Source organism: Manihot esculenta, chromosome 3 (assembly GCF_001659605.2).
Source record: "Manihot esculenta cultivar AM560-2 chromosome 3, M.esculenta_v8, whole genome shotgun sequence".
Classification (NCBI taxonomy): Eukaryota; Viridiplantae; Streptophyta; class Magnoliopsida; order Malpighiales; family Euphorbiaceae; genus Manihot; species Manihot esculenta.
Window position 1 is genome coordinate 3,449,581 of NC_035163.2, and position 24,357 is coordinate 3,473,937.

At 31.6% G+C, this 24,357-nt stretch overlaps 4 protein-coding genes across 4 annotated transcripts; 2 read left to right on the forward strand and 2 right to left on the reverse strand.

Moving 5' to 3' along the window:
• Positions 1–389: 389 nt before the first annotated feature.
• On the forward strand, positions 390–3,822 carry LOC110611086 (cytochrome P450 72A15). The gene is made up of 5 exons (XM_021751210.2): positions 390–951; positions 1,044–1,264; positions 2,073–2,317; positions 2,398–2,791; positions 3,242–3,822. Exons 1-5 carry the CDS (start codon positions 672–674, stop codon positions 3,665–3,667), a joined length of 1,566 nt encoding a protein of 521 aa, XP_021606902.1. The 5' UTR covers positions 390–671; the 3' UTR covers positions 3,668–3,822.
• Positions 3,823–6,402: 2,580 nt separating this feature from the next.
• Positions 6,403–10,558, reverse strand: LOC110611044. Its single transcript, XM_043954692.1, has 11 exons — positions 10,405–10,558; positions 10,049–10,132; positions 9,907–9,962; positions 9,744–9,801; positions 9,552–9,591; positions 7,936–8,049; positions 7,806–7,855; positions 7,644–7,704; positions 7,282–7,373; positions 6,985–7,206; positions 6,403–6,820 (listed from the first exon to the last, which is right to left on the reverse strand). Exons 2-11 carry the CDS (start codon positions 10,082–10,084, stop codon positions 6,671–6,673), a joined length of 879 nt encoding a protein of 292 aa, XP_043810627.1. The 5' UTR covers positions 10,085–10,132; positions 10,405–10,558; the 3' UTR covers positions 6,403–6,670.
• LOC110610832 lies at positions 10,447–19,060 on the forward strand. The gene is made up of 4 exons (XM_043954763.1): positions 10,447–10,479; positions 11,731–11,835; positions 11,995–12,109; positions 18,426–19,060. The coding sequence occupies exons 1-4, from the start codon at positions 10,447–10,449 to the stop codon at positions 18,494–18,496; spliced, it is 324 nt and encodes a 107-aa protein (XP_043810698.1). The 3' UTR covers positions 18,497–19,060.
• A 2,472-nt stretch (positions 19,061–21,532) lies between these two features.
• LOC110610831 (growth-regulating factor 1) lies at positions 21,533–23,537 on the reverse strand. The gene is made up of 4 exons (XM_021750907.2): positions 22,982–23,537; positions 22,484–22,913; positions 21,923–22,377; positions 21,533–21,827 (listed from the first exon to the last, which is right to left on the reverse strand). The coding sequence occupies exons 1-4, from the start codon at positions 23,166–23,168 to the stop codon at positions 21,820–21,822; spliced, it is 1,080 nt and encodes a 359-aa protein (XP_021606599.1). The 5' UTR covers positions 23,169–23,537; the 3' UTR covers positions 21,533–21,819.
• Positions 23,538–24,357: the final 820 nt, after the last annotated feature.

The window sequence follows — 24,357 nt, forward strand, 5'->3', positions numbered from 1 at the left end:
ATATATATATATATATATATATATATATATATATATATATATATATATATATATATATATATATACATTAATCTTTAATGTTATTAAAGACATGTTTCTTAATAGGTGTGACTAAACAATATTTGATAAATTATTAAATTTAATTTTATTAGATAAACAATTATTTACCATTTTCATAATAAAATAATTTTCCAGTCAATATAATTATAACATTATTGATTATAACAAATATTAAAATTATGATTTTATAAATTTAAAATATACAAAATATATTTATTTACTTTTTATTATTTTTTATATTTAAAATTTTGTAATTCAATTTTATATTAATGCACGAAAATATAAGCTTTTTTCAATTTTTTTTTTTCAAAAAAGGTGTCAAGTAAAAATTTTAAATTGTAAAATCTAAAAAAATTTAAAATTAAAAAAGCTAAGGTGGGCAATTAACGTGGCTTCGCCACTGGAAGCTTCTGACTGCTATCTTCTTCCCCAAGAAAAAAGAGTCAAGAACCTCAAAACAAAAATTATAGTTTAAAGTTAAATCCAAATCTTACAAGTTTCCTATATATTTATAGGAAACAAGTTTAGGACAACAGCCATCAAACATCCCAATTGAATCAACTGCAGAAACAAAAAATTTTTACAAGACAAACTCTGTCTTTGCATTGGCCATGGATGATCTTGTTCTGTACTCTGTAGGGCTTTCCTTGTTGCTCCTCCTTGTGCTCTATGGAGCTGGGAGAGTTTCATACTCAATTTGGTGGAAGCCCAAGTTGCTGGAAAGGAAACTGAAGCAACAAGGGATCAAAGGCACACACTACAAGGTCTTGCTTGGAGACATGAAAGATTACATTAGGATGATAACTGAAGCATGGTCCAAACCCATGAATCTAACCCACCAGATTGTTCAGCGAGTCGATCCGTTTACTCTTCATGTTGTTCAGAACTACGGTAAGCTGTATCATAGCATGAGTTTTATAGAATGTAATTTATTCTATTTGGTTAGATTATCCTATCTTACAAAGTTTTGATCTTTATTACAGGGAAGACATCGATGTTTTGGAATGGGAAGACACCGAGGTTGATAATCTCGAACCCAGAATTAATGAAAGAAATACTGTTGAACAAGCTAGGTCACATTCAAAAGCCTCCAATAAATCCACTGATTCTCATTCTTGCAAGAGGACTGACGGTTCTGGAAGGCGAGAAATGGGCTATACACAGAAGATTGATAAATCCTGCCTTCCACCTAGAAAAACTTAAGGTCAGCTTCACTTTTGGATCGATTTTAAGAAAAATTATTTTTTATTTCCTGTAATATATACAAATTTTTTAATTAATTTTTTAATTTTAAAAAATATATTAAAATATTTTTAAAATTTTAAAAACTTATTAATTTAATTTCACTCTCAATTTTAACAGTTAAATATTATAAAAAAAATTTAAAATATCTTTAGAGAGAAATTATAATTAATAAGCATTCTTATAAAACTGAAAAATAAATTAATAAATTTTATTATAATATAAATTAAATAGTAAAATAAATGATTAAAACTAATAAAAAGATTAATTAATAATTTTTTAAAATTCAGAGAAATTTTAATATATTTTTTTAAAAATTTATTATTTAATTTTTAAATTATAGAAATTCATTGGTTGATTTCTTAATTTTTAAAAATACATTAAAACATATCTAATATTTTAAAAAATCTATTAATTATTTATTATATTAGTTTTAATTGTTAAATATTTTACTATTTAATCCTTTGAAAAAAATCGTCCTTTAGGATTTTAAATAATCTACTAATTAGTTTTTCTCTGACATTTTATATTTTGTTTGTATTATGTAACGGTTAAAATTAATCTAAAAGGTTAATTAATAAATTTTTATATTTTTAAATGTTTTAATATATTTTTAAAAAATAAAGATTAACTAATGAATTTTTTATATTATAGAAATCAAATAGTAATTTTTTTTTTTTAAAAGCGAAGACCCAAGTAATAAGTAGGGATTAAATAAATTTTCTTTCTTATTATTGAATTGAATTTTTTTTTTTCAAATAATTTGACAGGGAATGGTACCAGTATTTGCAATGAGCTGTAAAGAAATGATAGATCAATGGAAGAAGAAGCTCAGTGATGAAGAAATCTGTGAAGTGGATGTGTGGCCTGAACTTCAAAGAACAGCAAAGGATATCATTTCCAGGGCAGCATTTGGAAGCAATTATGAACAAGGAAAGAAAATATTCCAACTTCAACATGAGTTGATGATGCTCACCATGGAAGCCATGCAAACCTTATACATTCCAGGTTTCAGGTGCTGACTAATTTCAAATTTTATTCATATAAATTAAAAAGTATTAATTATCTAATGCAACTTTTACCCTAATTTCATAGATTTGTTCCGACGAAGAAGAATCAGAGGAGAAACAAGTTGAATATAGAGATCACATCAATGCTGAGAGACATGGTTGAAAAGAAACAAAATGAAATGAGAACTGGAAGATCTAGAGTTGATGACTTGCTAAGCTTGCTCTTGCATTCTAGTGAACAGCAGAACAGTTCAGGAACTGCAAATAGCACAGTGAATAATGGGTTGACAATTGAAGAGATAATAGAGGAATGCAAGGTTTTCTATTTGGCTGGCCAAGAAACAACCTCATGCTTATTAACATGGACCATGATTGTTTTAGCCATGCACCCAGACTGGCAAGAAAAGGCAAGGGAGGAAGTTCTGCAAATCTGTGGGAATGAAGAACCTGACTTTGAAGCTTTAACCCATCTCAAGATTGTAAGTATTTATTTCACTACATAGACTAAAATTGACTTAAACTAAGTTAACCTGTGGATATGGGATGCTACAACCTCCCCCACTCAATTTTGGGCATTCTCGTCGTAATTCTGTTGTATTGTATCGGATATAATTATTAATCCAAGACTGAATCTTTAAGTCTTGTGTTTATTAGTAATTTAGATGGCTCATCACACAGATAGTTTTTATCTCGCAAAATTTAGTAATTTCATACAATTTTTTTGACGTAAAATAACTCTAATAACAATTTTAATAGACCGAATAAAATTGACCTAAATAACTTTTGCATCTATTAAGTTTTGAGTCTGAGTATTATATATAATATATCCATAAGCTAACCCATTGATATAGGAGGCTATAATAAACTCATCAAGATTGATTCTGCAGCTTGTTAAATGTTAATATTCTTGGTGTAACATTTTCTTACAGGTGACCATGATTCTGAATGAAGTGTTAAGGTTGTATCCACCGGCAATTGCTCTTTATCAGCATACTTGTAAGGAGACCAAGATAGGAGACATCACCATCCCAGCAGGAGTCGACCTTATTCTACCCACAATGCTTATTCACCGGGATCCAGAGTTCTGGGGTGAAGATGCAGAAGAATTCAGACCAGATAGATTCTCTGAAGGAATTTCAAAGGCATCTAAGGATCATTTAGCTTTCTTCCCTTTTGGTTGGGGTCCGAGGATCTGCATTGGCCAGAACTTTGCCATGTTAGAAGCTAAGGTGGCTTTGGCTATGATTCTACAGAATTTTTCATTGGAGCTCTCACCTTCTTACACGCATGCTCCTTGCACTGTTATGCTATTGCAGCCACAACATGGGGCTCAAATTTTCATTCGCCGATTGTAAGCTATAAATTGTGTTGCAAACTCAAAGACTTGCAGCTAGTGAATAATGTCTCTTCCACCTCAGAAGAGAAGAGTTTTTCCCCTTGTGTCTCAGATTGCTGCAATAGAATTAGTAATCTTTCCTAAGAATATTACATGGTTTGTTTAAAAAATGCGTGTTAATTTCTGTCTCTCTCTCTCTACATATATATTTACTTGGGAATAGGAGCAAATTCATTAATTAATTTTTTAATTTTTTAAAATGTATTAAAACATTATAAAATCTACTAGTTGGTCCGTTTACATTAAATATTTTATTATTTAGTTTCTGTAATTTAAAAAAATTATTAATTTATTTTTTAAATTTTTAAAAAAATTATTAATTAATTCTTCCGTATTAAGAGTATTTTAAATTTTTTTATAATATTTAACGGTTAAAATTAACAAACTAAATAGATTTTTAAAACGCTAAGAATATTTGAATGTATTTTTTTAAAATTGAAAAATAAATTAGTGAATTTTTTTTATATTATAAGAATTAAATATTTTTTTAAAAAATTATTTTAAAACTTGAGACTTTTTATTGACTAAAAATTCTCGAGTTCGAGTATAATATAAATTTTTTTTAAAATTTAGAGAAAAAATATTTTTAAGTATATAATTAATTTTATTAATTAGAAGCGTAGTAAACTCAGGTCTATTTTACATAATTATAAAATAAATTTTTAAATATATTAGTTAGAGAGTATTATAAATTATTTTAAAATTAAATTTGATAAGGTTTATTAAAAAGAATGCTTAAATAACAAAAACACTTTTATTTAAAAAAAAATAGCATTTCAATGTTTTTTTACCTTAAATATATTTGAAAAAAATGTTATCCATCAACTCATGCTGTAAATATGCCAACACATATGAAATGCTATCCACTTTGATGCCATGAGATTCAGAATAAAAGAATTTACAATGTTCGTGTGAGCTTAACTTGAGGGAAAGATATTTCTTTTTTATTTATTTATTTTTATTTATTTGCTAATGATATTTAACGGCTTTTTTATTATAATATCACCCGTTTATGTTACATGGATCCATATGTATGAAAATGTCAGAGTCTCTCCGTATTTAATTTTTTTAGTGCGCATGCGGATAGACTGAATCTGCTGTCATTTTTTGTATCACGTCACCGAACTGAACTTTTTCTTGTTAGACCTAGCCTTGCGAGTGACCCGGTTTACCCGTGTGCCTAGATTAAGGTTGGAGATATTGAACCGGTCGTTCAAAAAAAGTTTCATGGACTTAGGACCAACACTGTCTTTAGACCTGACCTTACTCCTGAGATGATGAAATCCGGTGGTCATTACACTTATTTTAAAATTAAAAAATAGATAATATATATATATTTTTACTTACTTACTAAATATAAAATTATATCAATTATTTAAAAATCTATTAATAATATTTTAAATTAAAATTATAAATAATTTGCACAATGTGTAAATAATACAAACTAGTATAGCCTAATTTTAAAATTTTATTTCAATTCTAGAGACTAATTTTGATTAGTTAAATTAACACTTAATTAATTAATAAAATAAATATTAATAATTACTTTTACTTTTTTGAAATTAATATCTATTTTGCTTAATATAATAAAAAGAAAACTTTATATTTTTAAATGTATTTATAAAAACTTATTTATGAGAATATAAATTTTTACTTTTCAAAACTAAAAATTCATATAAAAATTGTCAAAATAACAATAATTATCCTGTTATAAAATTAATAATATATATAATTGGGTGTAAGAGAATAGAGTGTGGAGAGAGGGAGGGGATGGTGGAGGAGGGGGAAAGGAGATGGCGAGTGTAAAGAGATTGAGGGAAGGAGGGGCATCACAGGATAATAATGATTATTGTTATTATAGATACCTGTAGTAATAGATTCAGTTTAAAATTAAATTATTATTTTTATAAATATTTTTATTGAGTCAATTTAATTTTTTATACAGATTACTTACTGTTATTGAATACAGGTAATAAATTAAAAATTTAAATTTAAATATTTATAAAAATTAAATCGAATTAATTAAAAGAGAAATTTAATTTAATTTAATTCAATTTAATTTTGTTAGTTAAAATTTTTTAATAAATTTTTTTACTTTATTTTTAATATTATATAATATAATTAAAATATTTTAATTTTAATTAAAATTTATCTTTTATATTATTATAATATATAATTAATCAATTTGATTTGATTTTATTAATTTTTTTTAAAATTTAGAAGCGAATAAAAAAGCAGACAGTCCAAAATTAAAATTTTAAATTTATTCAATTTGATTTGTTATTTCAGTTTGAATTTAATATTTTTTTAATATTTTATATAGAGTTTTCAAATTTTAAAATATAGAAAATTTTCATCAATTTTCATAAATAATTTTTATACATATATTCTAATAAAAAGAGGGAACAGGATTTTTTATTTTATTAAGAAAAATAAATATTAATTTATTGTATCAAATAATAAAATATTAATTTTGATTATTTAAATTAAAATAAATTAATTAGTTATAATTATAAAAAAATCTATAGAATTATGCTATAATTAATACACAAAAAATTTAATTTTTTTATTATTGGATTTTACATCGTACGGTCAAAAGGAGACTAGTAGACGGCAGACAGAAAGGAGACAAAAAGAATTCTCTCAATATTTAAAGAAAAAAAAAAGAGAATTCTCTCAATATTTAGAATCTGGTTCATCAAGTCAATTATGATTCTCAATTACAGATTTCATGTATTGAGATAAGGAAGAACAGTAATTCATATTTTTCCTTCATTTTTCGTTGAAAGAATCCAAAAAGCAATCCTTCATTCCCCTCTCTTTTTTCTCTATCTGCAGTTTATTTTTCTTTTTCATGAAGTAATGTTAAAAATAAATGAATAAAGAACTCTTATACCTTTCTCTTTGGGGAATAACACTATAGATTTATCAGTTTCATCTATCTAAGGAACCAATATTACTGTCACAAATCAGCCATACTATTGATGATGGAATCCACGTCAGGGGTTAGTGTGGCGTGCTTGTTGATCTCTGCAACAACACAGCAATGCTTCTCTGCTGTATTAAATGCTACGACATCTTGGGCAAATACACGATCCATACCTGGGGAGACCTGCACCCATTTCAATAATCAGATATGCTACAAAAACTGATATGTATCCAACTATTCAATGGTAGAACATCTCTCTCTCCTCTCCTTTTTATTGGGGGAGGAGTGGGGGGGTGAGGGGGGGGGGGGGGGGGGATGGGTTTATGATGCTTTTCCTGATTACTCACATCATAAAGGGTTTCACCAAGCTTCAGCTTTACTGCACCACTCCTGTACACTAGCATTTTACCCATTTGGCCAGCTGGTAAATCCTCTAATTTACAGGTCTTCTCTACTGAAGCCCTTGAGCTTTGCTTGACTTCATGGTCATCCACAGCTGCTGATCGCTTTATCATGGGCACTGTCGGTGGTAACTGAAGAAAGAACATACTTGCCTCAATGTTTTCCTCCTGCCAATCAAACCTTAAAATATGTGAGAAAGGAATTAAACTAGTAGGATCACTCAAACCATAATTTATACCAACCATTAAACCAAGATCAGCTGCATGATTTGTAGAATTTTCATCATAACTTGCAGTTCCTGAAGCCTCCCCAAATTCCTCCACATCAAGGATTGCTACAAGAAATTGAGGGAGTAACTACAATCAAGTAAAACAGATATACAAGCCAAAGGATATATATGCAAATATAAATTTTTTATAGAAGTAGCCAAACATTCTAATCAATAGTGAGTGCAGTTTGATCCTATTAGGAAAATACAGGCCTTGATCAATCTAAATTGGTTACAACTATTTTATTGCAATTATCTGATGCTCCTCGTGTAAAGTAGTGGATTCTTCTCCTCCTTTTTTTTTTTTTCTCTTAAAAGATGAATCGTAAAAGATACCTGGATTTCCTGCATATGGCCTCCTCAAAGGAAGAGTAACAGGATAATAACTGTAGTAATCCTGCAATAGATTCAACAATCATGATCAAAATTCAGTAGAACAAGAAAACCAGTAACTGCACAAAGTAATAGAGCTTTAAGCTTGGTTTATGGCTTGCATACCCATGGTTCCGCATATTCTTTTTGTCCAAGTCCTGATGAAGGATCACCGCCTGCAAAACAGGGAAGCATAAATCTCTTTTACACCTCGCTAGTAGCAAATAATAAATCACTTAATCCACAAATAGCGTACCAGTGAAAGCTGAACCCTGATTTTGGTTACTTGCAATCCCCCTTTTTGGGACACCGTATGATTTCAAGCCACTAGATGCAGCTCCAAAACCAAATGCAATTTGCGAAGCATGCACTGTATAAGGGTCACCAAGTAAACATTAATATCACAAAATATTACAAATAATGCATTGTAGATATAATATCTGATGAATCTGAAATTCCACTGTTTTATTATACTTCGTGGTACAAATAAGTTATCCACACGTCTTCCATAAAATGTCATAATTGATGAGATTATCCTGGTGTCAACAGAAAATTTTAATCGGTTGAAACTAGTTGCCAACCTTTATACGTTGGATAAGATCAGTCTTCAACATAAGGACAATTACATCCAAGAAGTAATGATGTTCTAACATTATTGACATCAGGTCACAACTCCAGAAAAATTTAGCTCAGTTAAACCATCATGGTTCTAATCAATTTCAAAATATCAACATAATTTATATATGGGATTTTGCTTACATTGCACTACTACTATTTAATTAATTTCAGCTAGGCATTTGCTTTTTCTCATGAAAGGTGAAACTTACACATACATACACATGCACGCACACACATTTTATACATTTGTCTAACTAGGATATAGCTGCATATTTTCTTTCAGTATTCCTATACTCGCACAAAAAAATAAGAGTCTAGCTTTAGCATTTAGCAAAGGAATACAGAAGTATAGGGAAAAGGGTTGATAGCCTACAGACCAATTTAAGTAACATGACATTGAAATCCTAAACTAAAAGATTATAAGAGTGAAGCAGAGAGACATGTGAACTCAAATGGAAGGGTTTTCAACCAGTAGTCACCAGATGCACCAGTCGTGCATGGACCTATGGGGATTGAAGATAGAATCAAAACCAAAAAAGATTTATCAATGAATTAAACAATGTCAATATATATTTTGGCACCAACTTTACTGTTGATTATAATATCACTTCAAGGTTTGTTGTTAGTTAAATATTTTATCACAATCAAAGATTGGAACTCTTTTTTTTTTTGGTCTTGAAAAGATTTAAGCATAGACTTCAAATTTGTCTGTCTCTACTTTCTCCAAATCTCAAATTCTGAAAATCAACATGATAGTCAAACTAAAATAAGTCAAGCTAGCATCAGGCTGCAATATGCAATGCCTGGTGGAACAATGAAGGAGAGGAGTATCTTACAACTAATATAACCACAAGACTCTTTTGTGTTAATTTAATAGTTTAAAGTGTTATGCAAAATATGAACAAATCTCCAGGTTTCTGGAACGAATCAATGTGATAGTTAACTATATATTTTATTTTTTTATTTTTTTATTTTGTTTTGGTCCTCAGTCATGAGATTGATTCTATGCATAGTTCCATTGTTTAAGCTAGCTACTGTAAATCAATTTCAGCAACAAGATGATCGGAAGAACAACCACATTGCTTTCCTTTTTCTTTTTCTTTCTCTATCTTTTCTTTGAAGAAGTACTGAGAGAACATGAACTCAGCCAACTATATCTCCATATAAACAAATTGCAAAATTAAGGGGCTAAGAAAATTCAACTAAACAAAGAGGAATAACAAATTAGTTCTAATCTCTATTCAAGAATATTACCTTTCTTTTCAACTTTAGACTTTGTCTTCATGGACCTTTCCTATTTAAGAGGTACAAAAGTGAATATGATCAAATGAAGGCATGTTAAAATTGAATAAGATGTTTCACTAATTCAATACCCAAAAAAAAGAGAGAGAGATAGAGAGAGAGAAAGAGAGAAAACAATAATAACAAATTGATGACCGAGCATACCTGGAATTGTTTCATCAAATTCATTGCCTGAACTGCATCAACTTCCTCAACCTTCTCGCTGCAAACAACAAATAGGAAGAACACAAAAGTTAAAAAAGAGATTGAAAGAAACAAAGTCAACAAAAATCAAGAGCATTGCCAGTCAACTAAACATGGCAACTACCTTTTAACTTCAGGCTTTGGCGCCCGGCGGGGGGGAGCTTTAGGCACAAATTTATGCTGCAACGTATCACAGCACATACATACATCATATAAAGACACTTCATTTGGGTATCATCGAAACACAAATGGGTATTGAAGCAAACCTTCCTAGGGGGATTTTGAGGAGGCTTTGACTCCATTAGAACTTGTAAAACTTGCAGCAAAAAATTAGAATATACTTCAGCAACCTGTAAAACAACTGCTCGTTAATGATGAGGTAAACAAAACTCAAATGCCGCTTATAACTCCACTATTCGTTAATGGTGAGCATCATCCGAAACAGAAACAATCATAAGGAATGGTAACGAGCAGAATCTGGTAAGTAGAATGATCACTTTGAGTCATCATAATAACAGATCATTAGCTAACTGGAAGTGAATAGAAAGTGAGATAAATCACATGCATAGATGAGAAAGAAGAAGAATAGGAGATTGAAAGAGGCAGAGCAGAAGAACAAAACCTGTATTGAGAGCTTTTGGTTTGATGAGAAGCAGAGTAGCCAATGAGGAATCGTATGGAGAGAAACGAGGAAACGGCCAGCCAAAACTAAAGTCGCTGTCAAGGCAAAAACCTAAGCGCGCCCTGTTGCGTCGTCCGACGTGCCTAACGTGTGCTCCTTTTGGGGAATAACTGGATTTCCTAATATTTTAAAATTTTATTTATTATTTAAATTGATTATAGAATTTATATCAGTTTAAAATTCTTAATTCTATTTATATTCAAACTCTTTTAGTTAGGTTTTTTATTATAATTAAATTTGTTTATTTTAAAAAAAAAGTTACCACTTATACGTTTTGTAAATTTAAAAAAATAATAAAATATTATATTCCATGAAACCTAAATATTAAAAAAATTTTAAATTTTTTAATTCTATTTGACAATAAATTTAAAAGTTGTGTTTAATATTTTAACTGAATTAAAAAACTGATATTCAATGATTGAGTTAAGAAAAATCATTTGTTTAAAATTTATCTATAATTCAGAACTAATATTTAATAATTACAAAATTAATTTATTTAATATTTATAGTAATTGTTTTTTATTATAATATTTATTTAAAATAAAAAATATTTATAATATTATACAAGTGAAATTAATTCCTAATGTAATTAGTTAATTTAGAAAAATTAAACTAATTATTATAATAATAATTTGAATAAAATTTAAATTAGAAATTTTCAATTACAGTTTAAAGTAGGTAATGATTTTATAATTTAAATTAATTTAAAATTAATAAAATTTGAATTTTACATATATTTAAATTTATAAGTGGTTGATGATTTTAAATTATAAATTTTAAAGCATATACTAATTTTATTATTTAAATTAACTTACTATTAATAAAAATTTAAATTTTGAATTATATATAAATAATAAAAAGTCAAAATTATGGCTTAAAATTATTAAATAACATATTTAAATATTAAATAAGAAATAATATAAAAAAATACAAAGTGATAATATAACATTATTAGATAATAATTATATATATATAATAATATATATAATTTACGAGTATTATAATAAATATATATATATATATATATATAAACTGAAAGATTAAATAATAGCACATTAAAATAATAAATGACCTTTTAATTGAGATTAAAAATTATAGGGATAAAATAATATATTTTTTTAAAATAAATAAAATTTTAAAGTGATTCTACCATAGTATACTATAATGATATTATATTATATAAAAATTAATAAAAATAAATATTAAAAAAAAAAAGATTATATCGAGCCCCAGCACATAGGCAATTCTTATTAAAAGACAGGATAGTCGAACCGATTCTACGTTGTGTTATTTCGGTCCTCCCAGCTTCACCGCGCAACTCATCAGTCCTACAAAATTTTGCAAGCATTTTGCTTTTGTGTACTTGCTTGGGTAATCCTTCTGTTTCTCTGATGCCATTTTACAGTCAAAAGCCAAACGACCAGCGAGCAAATAGAGAGAGCGATAGGGATTGTTTTCTCTTCTTTTTCCAATTTATTTTCGTATTTCCGTTGAGAACCGTAAATGGCATATATGTACATTCCGGTGCAGAACCCGGAGGAGAAGGTCAAGGTGGCTCTGGATCAGCTCCCTAGAGACGCTTCTGATATCCTCGACATTCTTAAAGCCGAGCAAGCCCCTCTAAAATCTATGGCTTCTCATCGCGGTTCGTTATTTTCTTTTCTGCTTCCTTTTGGTTCAATTTGCATCTGCGGTCAGCTGTTAATCTGGATTTTCATTATTGGCAAAACTTAGGGCACTGAAATAATTATTAGGAACTCGAAGTATTCATTTTGCTTAATGACGCCATTTTAGTTTAGCTATTATGCTGTTGTCTTTCCTTTTTCTGGAATCTACTTGTTTGAATTTGCTGGTCATATGGTTGGAATTCTATTGGCTTGGCTTGAGTTTATTCCTGCTCTGTTAATGTTCTGATATGGTTTTTATTCTATTTGAATTCATATGACGCAGATGGTGTACTTTAAACAAGGAAAACTTCATCAATTCCACCAGATATTGGAGGAAGGTGCCAGTCATGGTATTTTAGTTTTCAAATTTTATTTCTAGTGCTGTCCTTTTTTTTTTGGTCTATGAGGCCTGTAGGTTGGTCAGACGCAGTAATTCCTCCTTGACTCATCTGAACTAGTATTTCATGTAATCTGATGATGATTTCTTTTTATAATTTACTGCAGAAATTGATAAATATTATGCTGATGTTAGATATGAGAGAATTGCCATCCTAAATGCTTTAGAGGCCTATTGTAGCTGTCTTGGACAAATCGGGACAAGATAGAGAAAAGGAGGAATATTTATACAGGCTACCAAACACTATAACAAAGTTTCAAGAGTTGACATGCCTCGGAAATATGGATCATTGAATTCTTCTTGTGTGTTACTTGAATGTGTTTTTACATCTATTAGTTTTGTTGGTGATTGCAAATGACAAAGAATTATTTCTCTGTTCTTTCTTCCGTCTGACATAAAAAATGCACCCTTTCTGAATCCTGAACTGACTAGTAGAAGTATGGAAATCATTTTTTTTTCACTGGTGTACTACTTGTATTATTGATCATGCATTGATTGAAGAATCTACATTGTCAAACTCTGGGTTGCATGCTATTACTCTCTGGGGAATCTTCTTCCAAGCTTAAGGACTTTAAGATAATGTTCTCATTGTCTATCATTACAGTTCACTATTACCAGCCAAAGGTGAATAAAACAGGCATCTAATGCATTTAAGATTGTTCTAGAGAGACACCATGATAAATGATTATTGATAATGAATATGCCCTTTTGGGTTGGGTATTTAAATCCTTTCCACATTCAATTGATTCTGTTACTGAGTGTATATAGGTCTATGTGATATTATTGTTTAGCCAGAAAGTTTTCTTTGCTCTCTATTGTAAATTTTGTTATGATAATGCCGTGTTGATGGATGATGGATGCATTGTTTCCTTGCACAGCAAATTTTTCTCTTGAAAAAATTCCTCCTTTTTCTGTAACTCAACATCTTTTATTTTTTGGCTAATGTTTCACTCGGTAATTGCTTATCTTCATGACTTCATCATTCTTTGATTGCATTGTACTTACATGTGTAATGTCATTCCATCTAAAGTTGTCTTGCCTGCTAAGCTACATTCCATGTATATTTGGCATAGGCATACAATTGATGCTTCCTTATTGTGTCATGGTTAAGGCTAAAGAGCTAGATCTGTGATATGTGTAGGAATAGAGAGTATATTGGCATTATTATTGGAGCTGTTCTTGAGCAGAGAACCTCTTCCAATCTATGAGTTAGAGGGCATTAAACATTATTGCTTAGTTAAATTTGAGATGTCCTAGTCATAACAACTCCAAGATGACACTTCTTTCAACATCTAAATTGGTGCTTTCTAAAAAAAGTGAAAAAAGCATTTTGGGCCGCCCGACCTTAGCCCCAGATGGGGCTAAAATAGAAATCAACTTGATTGAGACACGGAAGGTGGTTATATTTGTAGATGACAGATTGACATAGCTATAAGAATAAATTTGAGAGGTATAATCTGGTTCTTAAAGTTTGTATAAAGTGAGAGATCATGTTAACTAGTTAGACCATGGAAGACTGATGGTAATACTGCTTGCCATAAATAACTTGTTTTGTATTTTGCAGGCATATGTTGAGTTCAACCATGGAAATTATGTTGATTCATTGTATCCTAAATACGATTTGATGGAGGCTGTGAGAAATCCTGTATGTATCTGATTCTGACATGATTTTTTTAGTTTGTGATTAACTTGTTATTTTGACATTTGGTAGGATGGCACTGCAAGTGTATCCTAATTGTCCTGGAGCTGTAAGGTTTGGTAGTTGGTATAGGTCACTGCCACTATAAATTGGCCATTTTAGAAAAGCATGGTATAACGACCTGGAAACCGGACCGCTACCGGCGCTAGGATTCAGATCGACTTAAGGTCGCCGGAACCCGTAGCAAGCCTATTATACATCCTGTATACCTGATAAAATCCCATACATGATCATACATTTACATAAAACTTTGAACATTTCACGAACCAAAACCTGACCTGTGCATGCATCATAACTGTAAATATAAAACCCACACTAGAGTCCTCATCAAATACTCTAGCATGATAAACATCACATGCCTCAAGTTTGGTTCCAACATAACTCATCATTAAAACTTTTTACATAAAGATCATGTACAACAGGGATTTACACATAAACTAGGTAAAGCACAAAACTAAACCATTATATGTTACATGTCCACTGCTATTCTATTACATAGCATATACCAAAACTCTGATGACTCTTCCACAGCTACTTGTGCTCCTGCAAACCTGGGGGTCAGGGGAAAGGGGTGAGCTACTAAAGCTCAGTGAGCAGAATAGTAGAAACAATTTAATTAAACATATGCTTTCATGAAATGCATCACAACACAAACAATTCACATCACGGATGGACTTGTCACCAGTAACCCTCTACATAATCCAATACATGCTCGGCCCTCGACGGAGCTCCTGAGGACTTCCTCTTAAACATAACATAACATGTCCAACTGTGCCAGGGGCATAGAATGGGCCTCGACCTGGACTTTCTCTTACATCGTGCCAGGGGCGTAGAATGGGGCTCGACCTGGACTTCCATATCATATCATATCGAGGGCTAGTGGGTCATCCAATATCCATCCACATCAACAGCAAATTATGCAATGCATCATATTCGTGAATTCTAATGCAAACAACCTATTATATAACATGACATTCATGATGCATGAACATGCTTAAAAGTTTGATTGCTTTGAAAATAAAAGAAGTTCTGTTCTACTCACCTCTGGTTGACACTGGAACAGCTAACTCACTGCTGGTCTCCTCGGTTCCTCGAGTCCGATCCTACATAGGTGGACTCAAATGAGGGACCAAACAAACTCTAACATGACTCTAAACATCTCTCCAAAAATCCCCTAAAACATCATAAAACATGCGTAGAAAATCGGTAAAGGAAGGCTGGGCAGGGGACTTTTGACGGCAGTTTCGGCGGCCGAAGGTCCCTACAGATCCAAAAGTCAGGCACTTTCGGGGGCAAGGTTCGGCGGCCGAAAGCCTTCACAGACCCGAAAGTCACTAACTTTTGGGGGCAGGTTCGGCGGCCGAAACTCCCCTCCAGAGCCGAAAGTCCATGCTTTCGGGGGCAGTTTAGGCGGCCAAAGGCTGCCTCCCCAGGCAGGTTCGGTGACCGCAACTGGCTTCGGCGGCCGAACCTGGGTTCTCCCGAAGGGTAGAACCCGATTCTGCCTCACATAACCAGCCACCCAAAACTCCCAAAACTCACACTCAACTTCCTACAACATGCATACACACTTATTTAAGTATAAAGGGGCATAAAACTAGTCTAAACCCCAACAAACATCAACATAGCATCACATTTATCATTTAACTAACATAAACCCTAACATTTAGATCTACTCTAAACATGCATTAAACACACTTAAAACCTCTTAAAACTTAGTTAAAACATATAAGAAGGTATGGATCTACACTTACCTCTTGAAGATCGAGAGGAGATGCGATTCAAATTTGAAGATTAGGAGAAAACAAGTTCCGGAGGTCTCTAAACTTCTAAAACCTTGATCTTAGCTCAAAAATCTTCAAAACAAGGAAAAATATTATAAAAAACTTGAAGGATTTGAAGGAAAACATAAAATCAACCATGGAAGGGTGAAATCTCACCTATGCCCGAAAATGGAGAGAGAAAACTCGCCCATTTTCGGAAAAGGGGCTTTTTATAGGTGGCTGGCCAGACCACCTTCGGGGGCCAAAAGAGCTTCCGCAATTCCACCATGTTCGGCGGCCGAACCTGGACTTTTCCTCCATGGTGTTTTCTTTCAAAACTCAATTTTCTTTCTTTGATTAAAATCATAAAAACATTAAAACATTTTATGAAAATCTTTATTTTCACCCTTCTAAGAGATTCCGACCTCGGGATTCCGGATTCCAACGGAGATTCCGCCGGAAGGTTGGAATTCAGATGCCGGAGCTTAGCCGGGTATTACACATGGCAAGCATTTGAGCAGGTTTTGCAGGCAAGTGATGTGATCTAGTATACATGAGTTGGATTTGTGGCTCGTACACATTATGAAGCTGAAAAGTGACAGGATTACAAGGAAACTTTACTTAGAGCGATCCACTTGGCACCTTCGAATTACATTCTAAGATTGATGGGGGAGTCGCAATGCAAAAGTTCTCAGCACCTACACTACAAAGGACAAAGAGAACAGCAGATGAGGTTATTACGGTGTTGAATTGTTTTTGGGAAAATGGCTTTAACCTGTTCTGCCTTCTCAATGTGGGTGTGAATTACAAAAACATGTGCCTATACAGTCTACATCAGAACAATAGCACTGCTGGTTGATATTGTTCTCATTTTAGCATGGATAGTGAGATGGAGGCTTGGATATAACCAAGAAGGTGACCATTTTAGTTTTTAATTCATGGCTGGTTTTATTGAGCAAGGAAGCTAATTGGTGTCCCTGTATCAAAATTTGAAGGGAAATGTTATTGCACCAACCATTTTGTTATTGTATGAAACAGTGTCTACAATGTATGAAATAAATACATTTGCCAAAATGGGTAGTTTGAAGAGAGGAAGGCAATTTGAGGAAGGGCTTACTGAATTCTGAATTTGATTAGGACTGTTGAAGATTAATTATCACATTAGTGAGAAGAGAGCATAATTCAAGGAGATGAGCTATAATTGAAGGCTATGTGCTTCAAGAGCAAGATGAATGTTTTATATGGAGACCTTATTCATTAGACAAAGCTATATTACTATGTATCCCATATGGGAGGTAAGATTTGAGGTACACATGTCAAACGGATTTGGGGTTAATCTGATGAACTTGAAAACTGTTGGCTTCAGTTCATCTAGAAATCATGAGGTCTCATGAAGTAAACTGCTTGTAGTTGGAATAAGTGGAGGGACAGCTCTGAGATGGATGGATGATGAAGGTGGGTATAGTGAGTGGAGGAGAATAAAAGGTGGCAAGGGAAGGAAGAAGTAGAAGAGTTCAAAGTCACACTATGAAATGGAAGAAGCACAAGCTGACATGATTGATGATCATGAAGATCTGGAAAATGAAGATGCCAATGTTAATTACAAGGATCACGGAAACCAGAGCTATGATCGCGATGACAATGTAGAAGATAATGCTCAGAACTTCTTGCAGCAGCTGGGCATGACGATTCTGATGCTGAGGATGAAGCAAGTAAGAACGTTTGAAACTGTCATCAGCTTTTATTCTTACTGACTTACTGTTCATTCCAGCTTTGAAAGTTATAATCATGATACCTGGCTCTAATCAAAATCAGATATCCATATATCATGGCCCAATCTTGCTGTTGGAAGTTAATATCATGTGAGCAGTTTGAATGCAAGATTGCAGTCAATTTGATAATGATAGGGTGACGCAGCTTCTGTCCGAACCAAAAAGTCCCTTAGATATGATGCAAAATGGATCTTATTCTATTCTAGATTTCTCTATGAAAAATAAGAATATGAGTTTGAAGAAGGGGAAGGAACACAATCTTGCTGTTGGAAATTAATAATATGCGCAGCAGATTAAATGCATTGCTAATTTTCAACTCCAGCAATAGGAACAAACTAACATCTGAATGCTCCGAGACAGGCCATTGCCTTGTGCGTTAGGGAAATAGAAACAAATGTTTGTAGATGTTTCTCCTGTTCCCTGGGTTGTATGCTAGAAGTTAATATTTATTGTACATGGTGCAATGCAAAGGTAATTAACCTTGATGTTTAGGCACCTCTTAGTTTCTTGATTGTCTCAATAATATTGGATTTTGGGCATATAAAACGTGTGTGCTCATCAACTAACGGTAACGGAGTTTAAAACTCTTTTTTATCACTTCAACGTGAAGTTTTGATCAAGACCCATATCCTGCTAAACTTGTAAATTTATTCATGTAAACAGGAAGAAAAGGAAATCTAGCAAATGGCAAATGCAGGACTTCAAGGGGCACTGTAATTGAGTGGCGGGTGTAGATGGCCCCACGGGCTGTGGAGATAAGCTTTGGGATCTCGATGCTATAATAATCTCTTGAATTCAAGGCTTGAATAGGAGAGTTGCTTGTCTTCAAAGACTCAGGCAAAGGTATTTTGTTTCACTTTTCCCTCTCTCTCTCTCTCTCTCCGTGCGTCTCTGGAGTGATGACTGACAAAAGCAGAGTCATATTTCATGGGCGGGTGGGGAGGGTGATGGCCTGATGGTTTAGAGGATTAAAAGTGTACTGTAATTGTATGGGATGTGCTTCTTTACTGGCTACTGATTCAGTGGAAAAGCCTTTCAAGTCATGTCTCTAAAACACTCTTTTTCTGAGTCTGCCAGACCCACGCTCACCCCACCAGTCCCACCAGAAGGTTCAGAGCAGATGCAGACTAATGCTCTGTTTGCTGTGGCCCCTTTACCTGATGTTGACCTCACCCTTTCTGCGTGGTTGGTTTCAGTTTCCATGACCAAAATGCCCCTCTTCTCGTTGAAAAATTTTTGTCTGGACCATGGGGATTATAGTTTCAGCCAATACAATGCCAGTAATATATTTTTATAAATTGAATCTATTATAAATTTAATATATATTTACTATACACTCTACTGGAAGAAAGACTTGCACCTTCCTTTTTCGCTCAACCAAACCATTTTCGTAAAACAAAATTAGATAAATTGTATAAATTATTACTAAATTAATACTAAGGGGGTGTTAGTCTAAATTTATAAGTTGATCAAACTATTTTATAATTTATTAAAAATTTAAAAGGTTTGTACACGTTAAATAATTTATAAGTATCAAGTATCTGTCAATTCATACAAGTTAAACTAAACACTCTATAAAATTTATTATGGTAAGACTGATCAATTTAATTTTATTTCAGACAAGTCAAATTGAATCATATGATGATGAATTCATAATCTCATTGTTTTGAATTTTCATAATACCCTTATTTGAAAAGAGTGAATTATTTTTTCTAATTTAAAAATTTTTATTTTTAAAAAATTGAAAATTTACATGTTTTTATAAAAATTTATTTAAATTTTTTTATAAAATAAATTATGTCAAAGGGAGGGAATGTGATTATATAGTTTTATTAGCTGATCAAACAATTAGTGATTCATAATGTAACTTGTAATTGTTTTACTCTTTTTAGATGTTAGCTTAATAAAATAATAAAGGAAGATGTTTAGGTTAGTTTTTCTCATGGATAGCTTATTAACCTTTATTCAACTGGATTTCATTGAAATAAAATTGAATTTGAGCTTTAATTTGTTTAATAGAAAATATTTTTTTATTTTATTAAATTATAATTAAAATTAAGATATTTAATAAAAAAAATTAAAATATAAGTATGCATTTAATTATTTGGAAAATAGAACGTGGAAGTCACGAGTCCAAATAGATTAACATGGCATTATGAATGAAAGGGAGAAAAAAAGGGACCTTTTCCCAGTCTTGTCAGCCTACTAAACCTTCATAAACCAATTTTTTCATTTAAGCCTTATAGGATAATTAATATAAATAATCATGTCTGGAAGAAGACTTAGGCACCTACAAGTCCTACCCAATCTACAAAATTTCTCATGGGATGCCTACGGGGAGCCTTTTCCTGTCAAAGAAAAATTAGCATTCATACTAGGGTCTGTTTGGAACAATTAAAAACTTGTTATTACATGATAGTAAGGCTCCGTCTGGAATAATGTATTTTAGAAGAAAAGAATTCATATTATCATAAGTAATTTCTAATTCTTTTAAAATGAAAATTTTTTAAATTAAAAAATAATTAAATTTTTTCATTTATTTGAAAAGAAAATTGAGTGAGTAGAATTTGATATTTTTAAATTTATTTAGATGCACTTATCAGCCGTTGTGAATACTTAAATTTTTTCATTATAAATAAAAAAATTTAAAAAAAATGAATTGAATTAAATTTTTATAATTTTTTTTAATTTCAAATATGAAGTAAGTATTCTTTATATGATAATTACGAGGCGGTTATTGAACATAATCATATCCTTTTATGATTTCCATTAAGCCATCTGGTTTTCTTCAAACATCGGTTACATTCTAAGAATGTATAGATTTTTATTATTAAGCAATTCTTGTATACACCGGATGCAAAGTGTAAATATTTTCAATATAAAATGCTAAAAGAAATAATTCCCATAAAATTGCTCCTTTATTTAGTGGGAGAACATTTGTTGTGTTTAAAATAATCTCTAGGTTGCAAAGCCATAGAAAAGGATATTAAAAATCTTGGTGAAGAATATTAACACATGTAGAAAGTGAAATAAAGGGCTTAGCAGTAGAAAGAAAACTAATGTTTAGGGGATGAGGAAAGACTGGTGGCCTTGGTTTCCATTTCCCAATGCTTTACATTCCTATGTTAATTTGGGATAAGATAATGCGTTGTTTATAAAATTTTAAGCATTTTTTTTCTGCTTTTTCGTGAATTAGGTTAAGTGTTTAAAACCCCATATTAGTTAGGATATTGGTTATGTAGTCCTTAAAAGTTTTGGACACTTCTTTGAATTAGTTTTGAAGGTGGATTTTCTTAAAACTTGTAAAATGGAAACTTTTTAAATTGAAAAATTTATTATTTAATACCTATAAAATATAATAAAATGTTTATAAAAATTTTTAAAAATTATTAATTAATTAAAATTAATTAATTTTAGCTTTTAAGTTTTTTAATATGTAATTCATAATATGAAAAACTTAGCTGTTAAGTGTTTTAATATATAATGATGTATGAAAAACTCATACATTTGTTTTTCAATCATGTAAAAATATATACTAATTAATCTCACTTTATTTTACATATACTAATTAATCTCACTTTTTAGAGAATATTTTAGATTTTCCGTAACACTTAATCAAAATTCAAACACACAAATATCAAAATTTTATGTAACTGTGTGGCTCTAGTTCTGTTACTTAAGATTAATGTTGGACTGTTTGGTGAAGAGAGAAATGGCAAATCTGATATGAACTCAGCATGTTGAGCTGAGTGTTCAAATTGAGAGCTAGAAAATCAAAATTCAAACATTTCCCATTTCCACCTTTGATTACCAACAAAACAGACTTAACTGAGTCACTTAGAACTATTAATTAACTCTAAATTTAAGTAGAAAAGAACAAAAACAAACAAAGTGAAAGACATTGGATACTTCATTAAACATACACATTCAATCCCAACCACATTTTGCTAGAAAGACAACAAATAAAAGAAATAATTCTTAAACCTAACAAAAAAAACCTACCCCACCAGGCAAGTACATTCTTGGCTGAAGATAGAGAATCCCCACAGCTCAAAGCTCAACCGTCTGCCAAACAAAGAAAAAAAAAAACAGAAAAAGATGTTCATGAACAAGAAGGATTTGATAAAATGGAGGAGAAATTCATTTATCAAGATTTTTACCATTATGTGTTCTTGAGTTGAAGATGGTGAAGTCATGTGAAGAGGAGGGGATAGAGATTGAAAGTCTAGTTGTTGATATTGATGTGCTATTTGTCGACTTATCATCCAAATCAAGCCATGAATCTTTGTTTTTCGGAGGCCATTCATCGAAGAAACGATGAAAAGTCTTCTGGGGTTCTTCTTCTCTGTCAATTTTTGAAGGTAAATGACATTTCATATCAGTTCCCAGAAGATAACTTCGTTGATAATGCTTTTGTTGCTTTGGATTATCATGATCGTTCAAGCTATGAAGCTGTAAATAAGAGTACTCGTTATGTAAACTAGATGAATTTCTTTGATTTGAAGAAGATGCAGTAGAGGATGAGCTCATTGTGAGTGGAGTGAATTGCCAAGAACCAGAGGATTCTGAGAAGAAAGCATGCTCATCAACCTCCTCTTTCAGCCCATAAGCACTCCTGTTTCAATTTTCAACATAATAAGTTCAAAAAACAGAAAAATCAAACACAACCCATAAACCAAGATTCAAGAAAATATCCAAAAGGAAAATAAAAAACAATGAACCTGTCACCGGTGTTCGTCAGGGAACAAGAACCACCAGAGTCCAAAAGCAATGGAGCAGCGTTGTCTCGGGCTGAAAGGCTAATTCCAGGAGGTCTTGAACAAGTCTGTGAAGACAAAAACTGATGATTGAGATGAGAATGGTAGCCAGAATAGTGAAGATGATTTTGGTGGGTCTCAGATGACAATAAAGAGAGAGAATGGGAAGGTGGGGTTAATAGAGAAGAGTGGTTCTTGGCTGTCACTGTTTGTGTTGCAACTTCCACAGGCTTTCTTGAACGATTCTTGCCTCTATGCATGTGTCTCTCACAGTACTTAGAATCTGGGTATGCTTCTTTTGAGCATCTCCATTTTTTTCCATCTGTTCTTCTGCATCTCCCTGGTTCTGGGTCGATTTTTCTCCCTATACCCATTTGAAAACAGCTCCACCCAACTGCAAAAACAAAGCAAATCAAAATTTTCACATATGTAGGGAGAGAAAGAGAGATCTACTGGGCTTACTATGTGGAGGTTGACGAGGAAAAAGCTTTGAAGAGAGTGGAGAATCGAAGCAGCTTCTCTTTATAGTGAAGAGGAGATCAGTTGGAATGGGAATCCCTGAGACCATATACTTGAAGATTAATGCTTGATGTTCAAGCTCTTGCCACTGTGACGCAGTGAATGGAAACTTGTTTGTTCCACTCAACATCTTAGGGAGGAAGGGGTGAAAATTCTGAAGCAGAAAACAACAGAGAAATGGAAAGAGAGACAGTTGCAGAAATGAAAAAGGGAGAGGGAGGGAGGGAGGGAGGGAGGATTATCACTTGTTATTATTACTAGAGAGCTTGGAGAAGAGTTGAATAGGTATATTTATTTCAGGGACCATTGGCCTGCAGAATCTTCTGTACATGGATAAAACTAATGGTTCTGATTATAATGCTGACATTTTCTCTTTCTCTCTCTCTGCTTCATATATTATGACTGCACACTTCTCTGTTGCTTCTGCTTCTGCTGCTGCTGCAGCTCAGCTGGCTCTGTGGCAGCTCTTGTCTCTGACACTTTCTACGGAAACCCATAAACTAAAGAGAAGAGTGCATTAAAAAGACTGTAAAAAACAAAAGAGAAAAGTTTCTTTTTTATTTCTTGAACAATATTTAAGACATTGTTGGTGTCTGAAACCAATTCCTGCCTGAACCTGCACTCAGAAGATTGTACGGTTCAAGCTTTTACTGCTACTAACTCTTTTACTTTTTCTGTTTCTTTACCACAGACCCCCTCAGTACTCTCCACTCACTATTTGACCTTTTTTTAATTTGGGAAATTGAGTTATTGAAGGAATTCATTTTAGAAGAGAAGGGCTCTTTTGGCTTTTGATAAAACTGGAACCCTTCTCTTTACCCTGCTCTCTTTGTTTCTTCTTTTTCTTTAATCAAAATGCATTATATATTCGAGCGAGCATATGAGTGATTCGCTACAATTTTCCTAAGTTGAGAGTTTGATCATTTCTATTTTTCTCAAGTCTAGAGTTTGAGGGTTTGATCACTTCTATTTTCTTCAAATTGAGAATTTGATATTTATAATTATAGTAAATACTTATAGAAAATATTTTATTTTTTATTAAATTGATTTAGTGTAAAGAAAATAATATATATGACGGTAAAAAAATTATTATAAAATTTTAAAAATTTTATTAATTAATTTTTATATTATAAAAAATTAATTAATAAATTTTTTATAAAATTAAGAGATTAATTAATAATTTTTTTTAAATTATCAAGACTATGTAATGGTTAAAATTAATATAGAAATAAATTAATAAATTTTTTAAAAATATAAAGAGTATTTTATTATATTTTTTAAAATTAAAAAATTAATTAGTGAATTTTTATATAATATAA